The sequence below is a fragment of the Tupaia chinensis genome, unplaced genomic scaffold, assembly GCF_000334495.1.
Source record: "Tupaia chinensis unplaced genomic scaffold, TupChi_1.0 Scaffold000212_1, whole genome shotgun sequence".
NCBI lineage: Eukaryota > Metazoa > Chordata > Mammalia > Scandentia > Tupaiidae > Tupaia > Tupaia belangeri.
Genome location: NW_006159687.1, coordinates 3,780,266 through 3,792,975, shown reverse-complemented (window position 1 = coordinate 3,792,975; position 12,710 = coordinate 3,780,266). Strand labels below are relative to the sequence as shown.

The 12,710-nt window shown below is 40.5% G+C and overlaps 1 protein-coding gene across 2 annotated transcripts in view; it reads right to left on the bottom strand.

Moving 5' to 3' along the window:
* Window positions 1-1,494: 1,494 nt before the first annotated feature.
* Window positions 1,495-12,710, bottom strand: part of KLHL24 (kelch like family member 24) — a 56,887-nt gene continuing 45,671 nt past the window's right edge. For both annotated transcript variants that reach the window (XM_006147381.3, XM_006147382.3), the window contains one exon: window positions 1,495-5,858. In XM_006147381.3, coding sequence (XP_006147443.1) covers window positions 5,658-5,858 — 201 coding nt within the window. In that variant the 3' untranslated portion in view covers window positions 1,495-5,657. The remainder of the gene's footprint in view (window positions 5,859-12,710) is intronic.

Below are 12,710 nucleotides of genomic sequence, written 5' to 3'. Positions count from 1 at the left end.
AGACAGAAGGACAAGCTGACTTAGATATCGAAGAGGAAGAATCCTGGAAGTAAGTACTGGAAGTTTTGGATGCATGTTTAAGTAACAACAGAAATTTACTCCTCTGTTTGTCTTTGATTAAGTAGTCAGTATAGCTACTTTTTACTGTAGGAGAAGGCACAGACCAGGTCTCCCCTATGTCAGGATCTTCCTGCCTCAGCCTCCTGAGTAGCAGGGACCATTCTAAGCTTTTTAGGTTGGCTGGGAATTGAACCTGGGCCTGCTATGGGGCCTCAGCCTGTAGAAGGGACAGGCCACCATAACTGGGCTGCTATTGGGGTACTTTGAAAATCAGATCAAAAGGACGTAGAGTGTAGAAGTTATGGGTTATTTTCTGGTAATCGGAAGATTCCTTGAATAGGTGCTACTTTAACATGGTTTAGGCTTAAACATTGACTTTATGTATTATGTATATAATATAAAAATATGTAATTAGGGGCCACAGATGGCGTGGGCGTGGTGGCTGAGGTGCTGGAATCCCACATGACTGACTGCGGTTTGAGTCCTGGACCTGGGGGCTTGACTCTCTCTCTCTCTCTAGCTCCTGTCTCTGTCTAGTCAAATAAAAAAATAAATAAAATTAAAATAAAAAATGATATATATAGGTATAAGGAAAAATTTGCTTTCTACCATACCAATAGTTGTTTCTTGTTTACTCTTCCAGTTATTTGATGGATATACCAGTAAATACAAACATATATTAGTAAATATTTCTCCCAATTCCTACAACCACTTGTATGATTTAAAATAAAACAGAACAACAAATGTTTGGTAAACAAAATTTAATACAACCATATAGTCAAGTTACAACAGTTAAAAGACATTTTACTAGCTATGACTTTTTAAAAATTAAACTATGCAAGAAAGATTTTAAACAAAACATGTAAGTAGTAATGTGCTACAACCGAATTGAGAACAGCGAAATAGAAAGCATTTTCCTTTCACTGTGAAGATGCTGCAGCCTCCAGCTGAAAGCCAGTGACGCTGGCCATCCCGGGCCTGTACTAGACGGAGGGGAGGGCAGGTGACACTTTCGTTCATCTCTAAAACGGTGTTGTCTTAGTTCTGGAAACGCTCAACAAGGATGTAAAGAAACTGAGGGGAGAGGGAGAGGGAAGAATAAGTGCTTTTTCAGGAAAGTTAAAAGAAAAAGCCTGTGGTGGGGGAGAAGTATGTAAGAATGGAACAAAAATAAGTGGATACACTTTTTGGACACGGATGTAGATATAGCCAATGACATTTACAAGGATTTAATCAATGTAAGAGAGTTTTATCTGAATACCATAAAAAGCACCTAGATATTAAAAAATAAAACCCAAAAATATAATAAAACGCCAAGCACCCAACAACCTTCCTTAACATTGTCATTCTTGCAAGCAACCCACAGCTGGTGCTCAAAAACCTTTAAGAAAGGAGCAGTTTATAGGAAACAAGTTGAAACCTATCTAAGGTAAGCTTTATTTAGATGGAAAAGGCTGAGACAGCACTAGTGAACTTAAGGCACATAAACAAATTCAAATGTAGTTATCTTGAAAACATTACAACAGAAACTCTTTGGAATAATATATAAAATAAGTTATGACTGTTGGTTGCTTTTTAAAAAAATGTATTTATGATGATCATCTTTAGCACTAAGTAAATTTAATATCTAAGGCAATCACACAATGTAAAACATTCATATAAAACATTTAAAATGTCTAAATTATGTTGAAAATGTCTCTGGAATTAGCAATTTGCAATCCTGGCTCAAGTGGTTTCTGGTGCCTAGCATTAGACGTGACAGTAAGTATAGCTACCTAGTCAAACCTACTGCCTTAAACATCAACTGAATTGTCCCGTTCTGGTTACTTGGTATGGTGAACTGATTAATTTTAAAAAAAAAAAAAGGAGTGAGGTGATGTAAACCTGGCTTCCAATATAATTCTGGTTATACAAGTAGCAAATTCTTAATAAGGCCAAAATTATGCTGAGGTTAACTGGTGTCTTGAGTTTAATAAAACAAAGGCAGTCCACAGGAAGCCTTTAGGAGACATTATCTTCTCACTCGGCACCACAGAAATAGCAATCTCCTCTCTGAGAATAGTCTGAGTACATGTGTAGGTGTCTTTTCCACATAGAAATCTCAAGACAGACAAGGCACACATGAACAGTTCAGTTCCTCTCTTTTCATGTATGGTTCTCACAGCAATTTTTAAAAAAAAAGTCTATTGTCATATCCAGACAACAGGAGGGAAAAAAAAACCCCACACACACCTGGTTTGTGTATTGACAAAAGTAGTATCATCAAACCTTTGTCTTTCCTGAGTTTCAAAAGGGTATTGACAGTAGACATACAGAAACAATTCATATTCACTAAGAGAAAATGTATCAGTCCACAACATTTTCATCTTTCCAAATGTAAAAGAATGAATGTTCAACCAACTCCACGTGTGAAGCCCGTTTACCAAATTAAATCTGCTCTAGAATCACGAATTTAAGGTTATTTATGACACTTTAAATACCCCAGATAGGCAAAAGTGACAAGTTAAGACCCTCCCTGAGTATTTACATCATTACACCTGGTTTACATGGAGTCTAACTACCTATATTTCAGGCATCTAGGAAAAGAAGGTTACTGAAGACCCAGCAGGCCACCGCTTTCACACCCTTCAGTGAAGTTAGGGGAAGAGTAGAGCAGAGAAGTTCTTCCGTTGTAAAAATTAAGTCACTTTGTAGCTCACTCACGGAAAGGAAAACACAGAAAAGGATAAACTTCATGAAAAAAAAAAAACAAACAAACCTGGAAGACAAAAAACTATACTTTGTTGATCCACAAAACATACCTCTGAATTCCCTTTCCAACAGGTTTACGAACTCATGTCCACCTGCAGTGTGTTTCTCACCCTGTAAACCAGATGCACTCCATGGCTTCTGACTGCATGCAAGTCGTCCTTGCTAATACTCATCATGGACTCCCGAATGTAAAAAAGTACTTTAAAATGCCCAAATAGAAGGATCTTCCGGATTTGAGTTGAATATGGTCAATGGATTTTTACTTTATGTGCATTTTCTGATCATCACAAACTGCTAAAATCACTAGTGTGTGTCTGTATGGATGTGTGTATACAGTCATCGTATCTATCTACGTATACACACACACATACACACACTAACCCAGACTCACATGAGCGTCAACAGTCAGGCATGTGTGACAGAATGAATATAATCTGATGCTAATGTGGTTGATATAGTCCTTTGATTATGCCCTAAGATTCTTTTTTATTTTATCAAGGCTAACATCCATTATCTCCAAAAATTAGTAAGGAAGATAAATAATGAAAGGAAATTAAAATACCAGTTGGTAACTTTAAAAATAGTTATTTCAGTTTTCTAGGATTCAAGTTAAATTCCTGAGGGCCTTCGCCATAAGTCACAACTACTTAATTTATGCAGTTTTAAATTATATAGAGAAAAAAATCAAACGATATTGGTATGAGGTCTGTGTTTAAATAAATTCAGTTTTTAGTTTTTAGGATTTCACTTCAAATTTGCTAAAATAGACACAGAGATATTAAAAAGAAACGTGCAACAAAACACACTAGTTAATACTTTTAAAATAGACAAAAATACTAGACTACAAAGTTATCTTAAGAAAGTCTTTTTATGTGAAGTCTGTATTTACCAATGGATATGATCCTGCAAATGCATATGAAAATACAATGACCATTTGTATATCTTCAGCATTTATCAAACATGTTTTCCACACACATTATCTGAACTAAATAGGCCCTATTATCTGCAAACGTGTAATTCAGAAGTGTCTGAAATTACAGCACGATTATCCCAACTGTACTTACAACTCTTTCAACTAAAATAGCTGAAATAGTTTTCTAAACTGCTCTGATAGTTATCACGAAAAGGTATATATGATTTTGAAATTATGATCTGGAAAATAAAAATTCCCTAAAATGCTGTAAATTTTGTAGAGCTTTCTTTAGAATTTGGATTTAGCTAAGCATTAAAATTTCAAATATGTCATTCTGAAATCTCTGTATTGTTCTAAGTTGAGGGAAAAAAGGTATTTTACCAAGGTAAGGTTTTTTTTTTGAAGAATGATTTTATTTAACTTTATTTATTTAAATTTGACCATAGAAGGAGGGAGGGAGAGAGAAAGTGAGAAAGGTCCGGGACTTGAACCAGTCGGCCACGTGGGAGTGCAGCACCCTTAACCACCGTGCCCCCTGCGGCCCCCCAGGTTAGGAGTTTGATCACCGTCTTGGTTCAAGCAGAGACCTGGCAGCACTGCAGCCACGCACCGGCACCATCTCTCCTGGCACAGGAACGTGCGATCCTGTGGGAGCCAGTAGTAACCGGGAAGTCCAGATAGCAGGCAGCTGGAACACACGCAGGCTGTGGGAAACCGTCCACACAGGCACCACGATCGCCCCGTGCTGCGGTGCCTGCCGCAGCCATTATCTGCCCTCTGAGAGAGCTTTACCTTTCTGCCCTCAGTGGGAACCGGGAAGCTTTGTAAACTGGAGTGGAGAAATCTAGGCAAAAGCAATCTGCTATACAGAAGCTAGGAAATGCTGATCACTATTTGACACAATGGGTACCAAATGAAAGATCTGTCTTAGAAGACTAGAACTACTATAAGTGTTTTCAGATAGCTAAATTTAAAAGCAAAATGGACCCACGGGGATAGGTGGTCCCTGCTTTATCCTACCAGTCACCTCAACAGCAGACTCAGGATTTTTAGCTGTTTGCATGAAAGTAGGTAGTCAGGGATGTGGTCCTCGCCCAAAGCACCTTACTAGTGACTGGTGAGGTGCAACCCAAGGGGGCTAGGGAGAAAACCCCTTCCTGCTTTTCACAAGACAGTAAGTCAACAGACTTAGACTCCTTACAAGATGCGGCTTAAATACTACAAGAGTGATGATGGGTCGTTTTTCCTGCAATAGTGATTTAATTTTTTCTTAGACATTAGCCTGTTTTAATACCCCTTTTAGGGGACCTTACTTTTATCTCCTACCTAACCAACCCACCCCCCCAAAAAAACACAATGTTTAATATAACAATGCAATTCTAAAGTCACAATAATCGAATCTTTTATATTTGAATTGTTGACATTATATTTTTATCAATTACAGAAAAAAGAACCTTTCAATAAAATTACTTTGTCCACAACAAAGATTTTTTTTTAAGCTGATTTTTCCCCCCTTCACCATGCATTCTAGGCATTATGTGATTCAACCTAAACAAAGCTGCGGTCAGGCAATTTTCTCTACGTATATCACAAAATGAGGACTATACAATCTTGCATATAAACATACATAAAAGAAGACCACTCACAATTCCTAAAAGGTGTGCAGATGAGACACTGTTTCCTACGCCACAGAGGCATCTTACAAACTCTTACACAGGTACACTCTCAAAGGCCAAGCAACAACCACTTCCTTAACAAAACGTTTCTTTTTCAATTACAGGAAAGGATTTATTACAGTTTGAAAGGCTGATATTTTAGGGTGAAAGGCACCACAGTTACTATTTTTCCTTTTTCTTCTGTTTTTGCATATGGCACAAAGGAGATATGTCAAGTTCCCACCCTGGAGTGTGGCTCCTCGGGTGAGGTGTCCTGGTCAGAGCTTAAAGCACTTCTCGTTGTACCTGTGGATGGTCACGCAGCCGTGGTAGGACACTGGCCGGGGCATCGCGGCCACCCCCGTGACGATCCCTGTCGCAGGGTCGTAACACAGGATCGTGTCTGTGGCTTCTCCGTTCTCCCGTCTTCCACCCAGAATGTATATTTTACCATTACATATAGACATACCACAGTTTTCCTGTTTAAGCAAATACATAAAAAAAAGAAACATCAAGATAAGGAACTTGGCAACAAACTTAAGAGTGAAATAAAACATATTTTAGCCGTCAAGAAATGGGGGACATGATGTAAGTTAAGTTCTTATCTGCTCAACTCCTGTCCAGAGTGTGAATACTGGGTACCTTCGTGTGGATAAAGTAAGTCTTAAAACAGATCCCATGTTAGGGACCGGGGCCAGCATGCAGGAGATACAGTGGGTGTGGTGGACTAGTCGGAGAGTTTTAACATAGTGGTGGTTGGGAACCAGCAGTTAGCATAACGGCTATGTTGCTGGACTCCCACGTAGTCGACCGCAGTTCGCGTCCCGGACCCGGTGGCTTAAAACTCACGCTGGGTGCGTGTGCGTGCGTGCCCAAGATCCCGAGAGGAGAATGGAGGAGAAGGGATTGCGGCGTGACCATCCCCCCTGGGGGGTGATTTCTCGCTTTCTGTCTCTCTCTGTCTGTCTGGCGAGCGCATGCGCCCTATAGTGAAAGCCTCTCCAAAAAAAAAACCCAGAAACATAGTGGTGGTTAAACACAGAACGTCTTTGAAGGGTCTGGCTTGCTCTCCTATTACAGGGGAGTTCTTTATTATATAAAGTTTGTTATCTTATGACTATGGAGTAGGAATGTCATTTGTTATACAGGATGATGCACAGTAAAATGAATGAATGATAGTTATAACTGATTTAACAAAACGCTGTTATTAGGGAGACCTTGGCTGGGAGATGGAAATGTGTCAACATTTTATATTTAAGTTCCCACATAATTGGATTATTAGCTAAATATTACTTTCTGTCAGTAATAGAAATATAAAATAAATGTTCCTATTAGAATGAGAGCGATTCCTCAAAAAAAGAAACTATACTAAAATTTGTCTATTACATAGTTATGGTTTTGCTGGAGGACAAATATTTTTCTATTTAAATTTTACTTTAATTCAGAAAGTTACTATATTCTGGTCCTACCTAACCAACGATGAGACAGATGCTACCAATAACGTCAGTACACATTTTTACTTAACAGATTCGTTGTATGTAAGTTTTGCTCTCACAGAAGAGATGAAATCTTGGTGGACCGATATAACAGAAGGGAAGTACATTTAGGTCTGAAAGAATCAGCCCTTCGACGTGTCTCTGTGGAAGTTGACGTACACGGAGGATGGCCAGGCCTACAGCTGCGAGTGGACGGGAGCTTACCCAGACGGCCACCCACGAACCGTGCCGACCACGGGCCAGGCTGTGACGCTTTTCATCTAGCGCACACGAGTTCTTTTCGTGAATCCTAAAAACTCTGACTATAATAAAAACAACAATAACGCCACCCTTCGTTTTCAGGCAGTAGTAGTTTCCACTATTTAACCTTATAGTTACTTTGATGATGATGCAAAAACAATATATAATTACATAATCTAGTTATCAACATCGCTTCAGATACTAATGCTCAGAAGTCAATGAAGCACATAACCTTGCAAACAATTATTTGTTCATATCAGAAAATCACTTCTGTCAGATATAACAGTTTATTTCACATGATGTAAAATACTCTTGGATTAGATGTGTTTATTTATACTAAATGAAAAACTTATCCCTCGGGAGTAAGAGTACCTAGTGTGAAAATCATTGGTCAGTACATGAAGCTGTTTTCGTTTTTTATTTTTTGGGGGGTAAAGATCACTAAAGAGAGAGAGAGTGCACACCCGCCAGGGAGAATAGGCATGCTGTAATCTCTGCTCTAGTCTTCTCTCAGGATTCTGAGAACATGCATGCACACGCGCACACACACACACACACACACACACACAGCCTGTTTTTCAGGCTGCCAGGTCTGGGACACAAACTCACATTAGGCTATGTGAGATCCAGCTGCCTAATCACCATGCCACGAGCTGGCTCAGTACAAATTTTAATGTTATTTTTAAAGATGGAAATAAACATGATCCTAATATTAGAAAGAAAAACCCCTCCTTAATTATTACTTTGATATGATTAAATGTTAAAATGTCAACAATACAGAAAAGGAATCAGATTTCACTTAATTGTAAATTTATCATTTATAGTTGTAATGTTTTCAATTTCTATTGAAGAAGGAAAAAAATCTTTTATGTTTTTTTTGAGAGGTTTTTGTTATACGGCGCGTACACTCGCCAGAAAGAGAGACAGAGAGACAGAAAGTGAAAAATCACCCCCCAGGGGGGATGGCTATGCTGCAATCACTTTTACTCCATTCTCCTCTTGGGATATTGGGCACGCACACACATGCGCCCAGTGTGAGTTTAAGCCACCAGGTCCAGGACTCGAACCATGGTCGACTACATGGGAGTCCAGCTACATAGCCATTACGCTAACTGCTGGTCCCAAGAAGGAAAAAAAAAAATCTTCATCGACTTAAAAAATCCCCTACTGGGGGGAACCAGCAGTTTAGCATAATGGCTATGTCGCTGGACTCCCACGTAGTCGACTGCGTGTGCGTGCGTGCCCAAGATCCCAAGAGGAGAATGGAGGAGAAGGGATCGCGGCATGACCATCCCCCCGGGGGGGGGTGATTTCTCGCTTTCTGTCTCTATGTCTGTCTCTGTCTGTCTGGTGAGCGCACGCGCCCTATAGTGAAAAACCTCTCAAAAAAAAAAAAAAAATCCCCCATTGGGTCAACCTGTGACCTGGTGGTTAGGGTGAATAGATCCCACATGGCTGACTGTACAGCTCGAGTCCCAGACCTGTTGGCTTGAAAAACATACAGGGCACGTGTGCATACATGCCCGAAACCCTGAAAGGAGGAGAGACGAGAAAGGGATTGCGCGACCCCAAACGGGGAGGTGCTTCCTTGCACCCTGTTCCCCTCCCTCTCTAGCAAGCACATGTGACCTCTGTCAAGTTAAAAACAAAAACAAGCCCCCTATTTCTGTTGTTGTTTGCTATGAGGTGTCGGAACTTGCCAGAGAGAGAGGGAGGGAGAGGGAAAAGTGAGGAATCAGCCCTCCCCAGGGGCATGGCCATGCGGCCATTCCTTCTCCTCCAGCCTCCTCTCAGGATCTGGGGCATGCACACACATGCGGCTGGAATGTTTTTCACGCCGCTGGGAACAGGATGTGAACTGCAAGTGGGCCGTGTAGGATCCAGCTTCTTTAACCACCACACCCCATGGCTGACCCCACCCCACCATTTTTTTTAGACATTGTTGACAGAGGTTAAAAAGCAAAATATGCTTTGAATAACGAGCTGTAGCTTTCAGAAATTATGTGAAGCTAAGAGGCAGGAAAATGGGGAAGGACAAGAGAAATAAGCTGGGTCTGCTAGGACTGCGCCACCATCTGAACGTCTCCCCCAGAAACTCCATGCTAAAGTGTGGCGAGCCATGGTACCAGTGTTGAGAGTGGAGACGCAGGTGACGGGCTGGATGAGGCCATGACTGACCCTGGTAGGTTTATCAGCACTGACGCAGATGCACACCAAGACATGCAGCCCCTGCCCACAACAAGACCCTCAGCATGGGACTAGCAGTTAGCGTAATGGCTATGTCGCTGGACTCCCACGTAGTCGACCGCAGTTCGAGTCCCGGACCCGGTAGCTTAAACTCACACAGGGCGCATGTGCGTGCGTGCCCAAGATCCTGAGAGGAGAATGGAGGAGAAGGGATTGCGCTGTGACCATCCCTCCTGGTGGGTGATTTCTCACTTTCTGTCTCTCTGTCTCTGTCTGGCGAGTGCATACACGCGTTCCCCCCAAAAAAAAAAAAAAAAAAAAATAGGCCCTCAGCAGTCCCTTGACACTAGCCCTATACAATGGTGAGCTAAATAAAACTATTTTTTTTTTGACAGGTTTTCGCTATAGGGCGCATGTGCTCGCCAGACAGACAGAGAGAGACATAAAGACAGAAAGCGAGAAATCACCCTCCGGGACACGAATCGCGGTCGACTACGTGGGAATCCAGCGACATAGCCATTACGCTAACTGCTGGTTCCCAAAACTATTTTTTTTTTAAGAATTATTTTTTATTTAATTTTATTTATTCATTCATTTTAAAAAATTTGACCAGAGACACAGAGAGAGGGAGAGAGAGGGAAAGTGAGAAAGCAAGCCACCAGGTTAGGGACTCAAACCGTGGTCAGCCATGTGGGAGTGTCCAGCGCCTTAGCCACCATGCCACTTGCTGGTCCCCCACCTCTGTTATTTCTTAACTTTAAAAAATGCATATTGAGACAGAGAAGGAGAACGACAGACAGAGGTTCCCTCCACAGGGTCCGTCTTGGCACCATCCGACCTAGCCTCCCACCAGGGTCAGGCACACACCTGTGGGCACACCCAACGTATTCAGGCTGACGGACCCGAGCCCGGGCTTTCCCACAGGGCTCCAGGGTTGGGAGGTGCTGCTCTACGGCCTGTATCACCGTGAAGGAAGGGGCTGAACCTCGGGCTCTGTCAGTCACCCAGACACAGCTATTTCTGATATTAGCAAAAGAGAATGGACTAAAAGGGACTGTAAAAAAGGAACTAATTTTGTTCAGCTCTTTTGTACTTTTAATATTCTAAGCATTCTAAGCATTTTAAAAGTCAATAGTTTTGGGACTTCATTTAGGAAAGGCATCAGAGAAGCCAGGTCTATCCTGAGATGGACACTGTACTTCAGCTGTGAAATACTGGTTTCCTTGACCAAAAATGATCTTCTGCTGAGACTTCCCCTCCAGACTCATTTCTAGAGATAGCTCTGTGTCTCTTTCTCTCCATTTCTGTCTGTCTGTCTGTCTGTCTCTCGCTGTATCTCCCTGTGACTTTTAATTTTTCTTTTCAAGGTAAAGTATTCCCTGGGCTTTCAAGCCTCTTCTTTATTGTTTTAAATGGTGCCTTTCCTCACTTCATTTAGGAAAGGCATCAGCGAAGTCAGGCCTATCCTGATATTTTTGCTTTTTAAAATTACAATCTTATAGGGTTTTTTATCCATTTTTTCCCATTTTTTTTCCTCTCCTTAATTCTTTTCCTTTTTAATCTTTATTCATTTTCTGATCAGCCTCTATGCACTAAGTGTCTAGACAGGTCCAAGTGAACAGCTTCCAATCATCTGAATATGATTAGGGTCAGAATAGTCTCTCCTCACCCTGAATCTGATGCACAAAGAGTGAAAACGGAGCGGGAGAAAGACTGCAGATCACTTCCTTTTGCTCGTCTCTGAACGCTCAGAGTGAACTTCAATAATCAGGGAGAAATGCACCATCCAGCAGATGACATCAGAAATCATAAGGATCATAAGACAATAGCTCTCCTCCAAGGGAAAAGAATTAACACCTCTTCACCCTCAGACAGTACCCTGAAATTCATAGAAATGTCTGATAAGGATTTTAGAATATTCATAATGACAAAACTAACAGAGATGGAAGAGAAGAGACAATGAACTGCAGAAGAGAGAGGAGAAAAGAGCTGATGAGTTCCAGGAGGTGAGGAAATTCTTTAAAGATCTAAAAGAGGAAATACACACTCTAAAAAGAATCAAATGGACCTGTTAGAGATGAAGGCTATGATACAGGAAGTCAAAATGCCCCTTGAAAGTATTAAAAGCAGACTAGATCATATAGAATGTTGAATCTCAGAAGTAGATGACAGAATTGCTGGCCTAGAAAAATCCACCACGAAGACTGAGAAAATAATATACAAGAAATACTCGATATCATCAAATTTCCAAACATCTGGATAATTGGTATCCCAGAAGACAAAGAGACTCATAGGGCATTGATAATCTATTCCATGAAATCCTGCAAGAAAACTTTCCAAACCTAGAAAGGCAGTCAAAGATCCAGTCCCAAGAAATACAAAGGACCTCAACTAGAATCAACCCAAGAAGATCTTCTCCAGGACATGTTATAGCCAGATTGACCAAAAACCACAGACAAAGACAAGATACTAAGACTGGCAAAAGAGAAATGACAAGTTACCTACAAAGTATATCCCATCAGGCTAACAGCAGACCTCTCATTGGAAACAATGCAAGTGAGGAAAAAATGGGAAATATATTTAATGTGTTAAGGGAAAAGCAATTTCAACCAAGAATATTGCATCCGGCAAGATTATCTTTCATATGGGAAGAGAAGACAAGAATATTCTCAGATAAACAAAACCTGAAAGAATTCACCAACACCAGACTAGATCTCCAAGAAGTTCTCAAGAGAGTGTTAGACCAGGAAAATTAAATATAGTCACACAGAAATAAGAGTTCAAAAACTAAGAAAATGGCCAACTTAATGGTAGGGACAGGTCTGGAGTTGAATATTATATCCCAGAATTTAATCTAGAAGACTAAATCACAACAGAAAATAGATTAAGTACATGAGACTGAACTGGTGAAATAGAATTTTATGACTTTTGACTAAAACATTGCTGATTTTCTTCTAGGTTTTGTTTTCAGTTTTAAGGACTTTTGTCCTATCTTGAGTTGCTGATAGGTTCATGTACCTACTATTTGAACAGAATCTTAACCTGTTGCCTGGCTTTAAGTTTTAAGTAAAGTTCCTTAGTATTTATTTGATTTATTAAAGTTAAAACTGCTTTTCTTGAAATTAAAAATATATTAAAACATAACTTTTAATGACCATAGTAAGCTTTATATCATCAGCTAGGTGCTACCTTATAGTATATTCATTCTACTCAGAATTTCACACCTAAAGTCAGACACGTATTCACTGATATGTACATACCAGCTGAACTTGCTATTGAAAGTAGTTAGATTACTTAAGAAACTTTGTGAATCAATAAAATGTGGGGGGAAAAAGGAATGGAAAACAATTGTAGACACCTGAGATAGTGTGGGAGGAGGGTGAGAAATGGCAGAGGGTGAGAAATAGG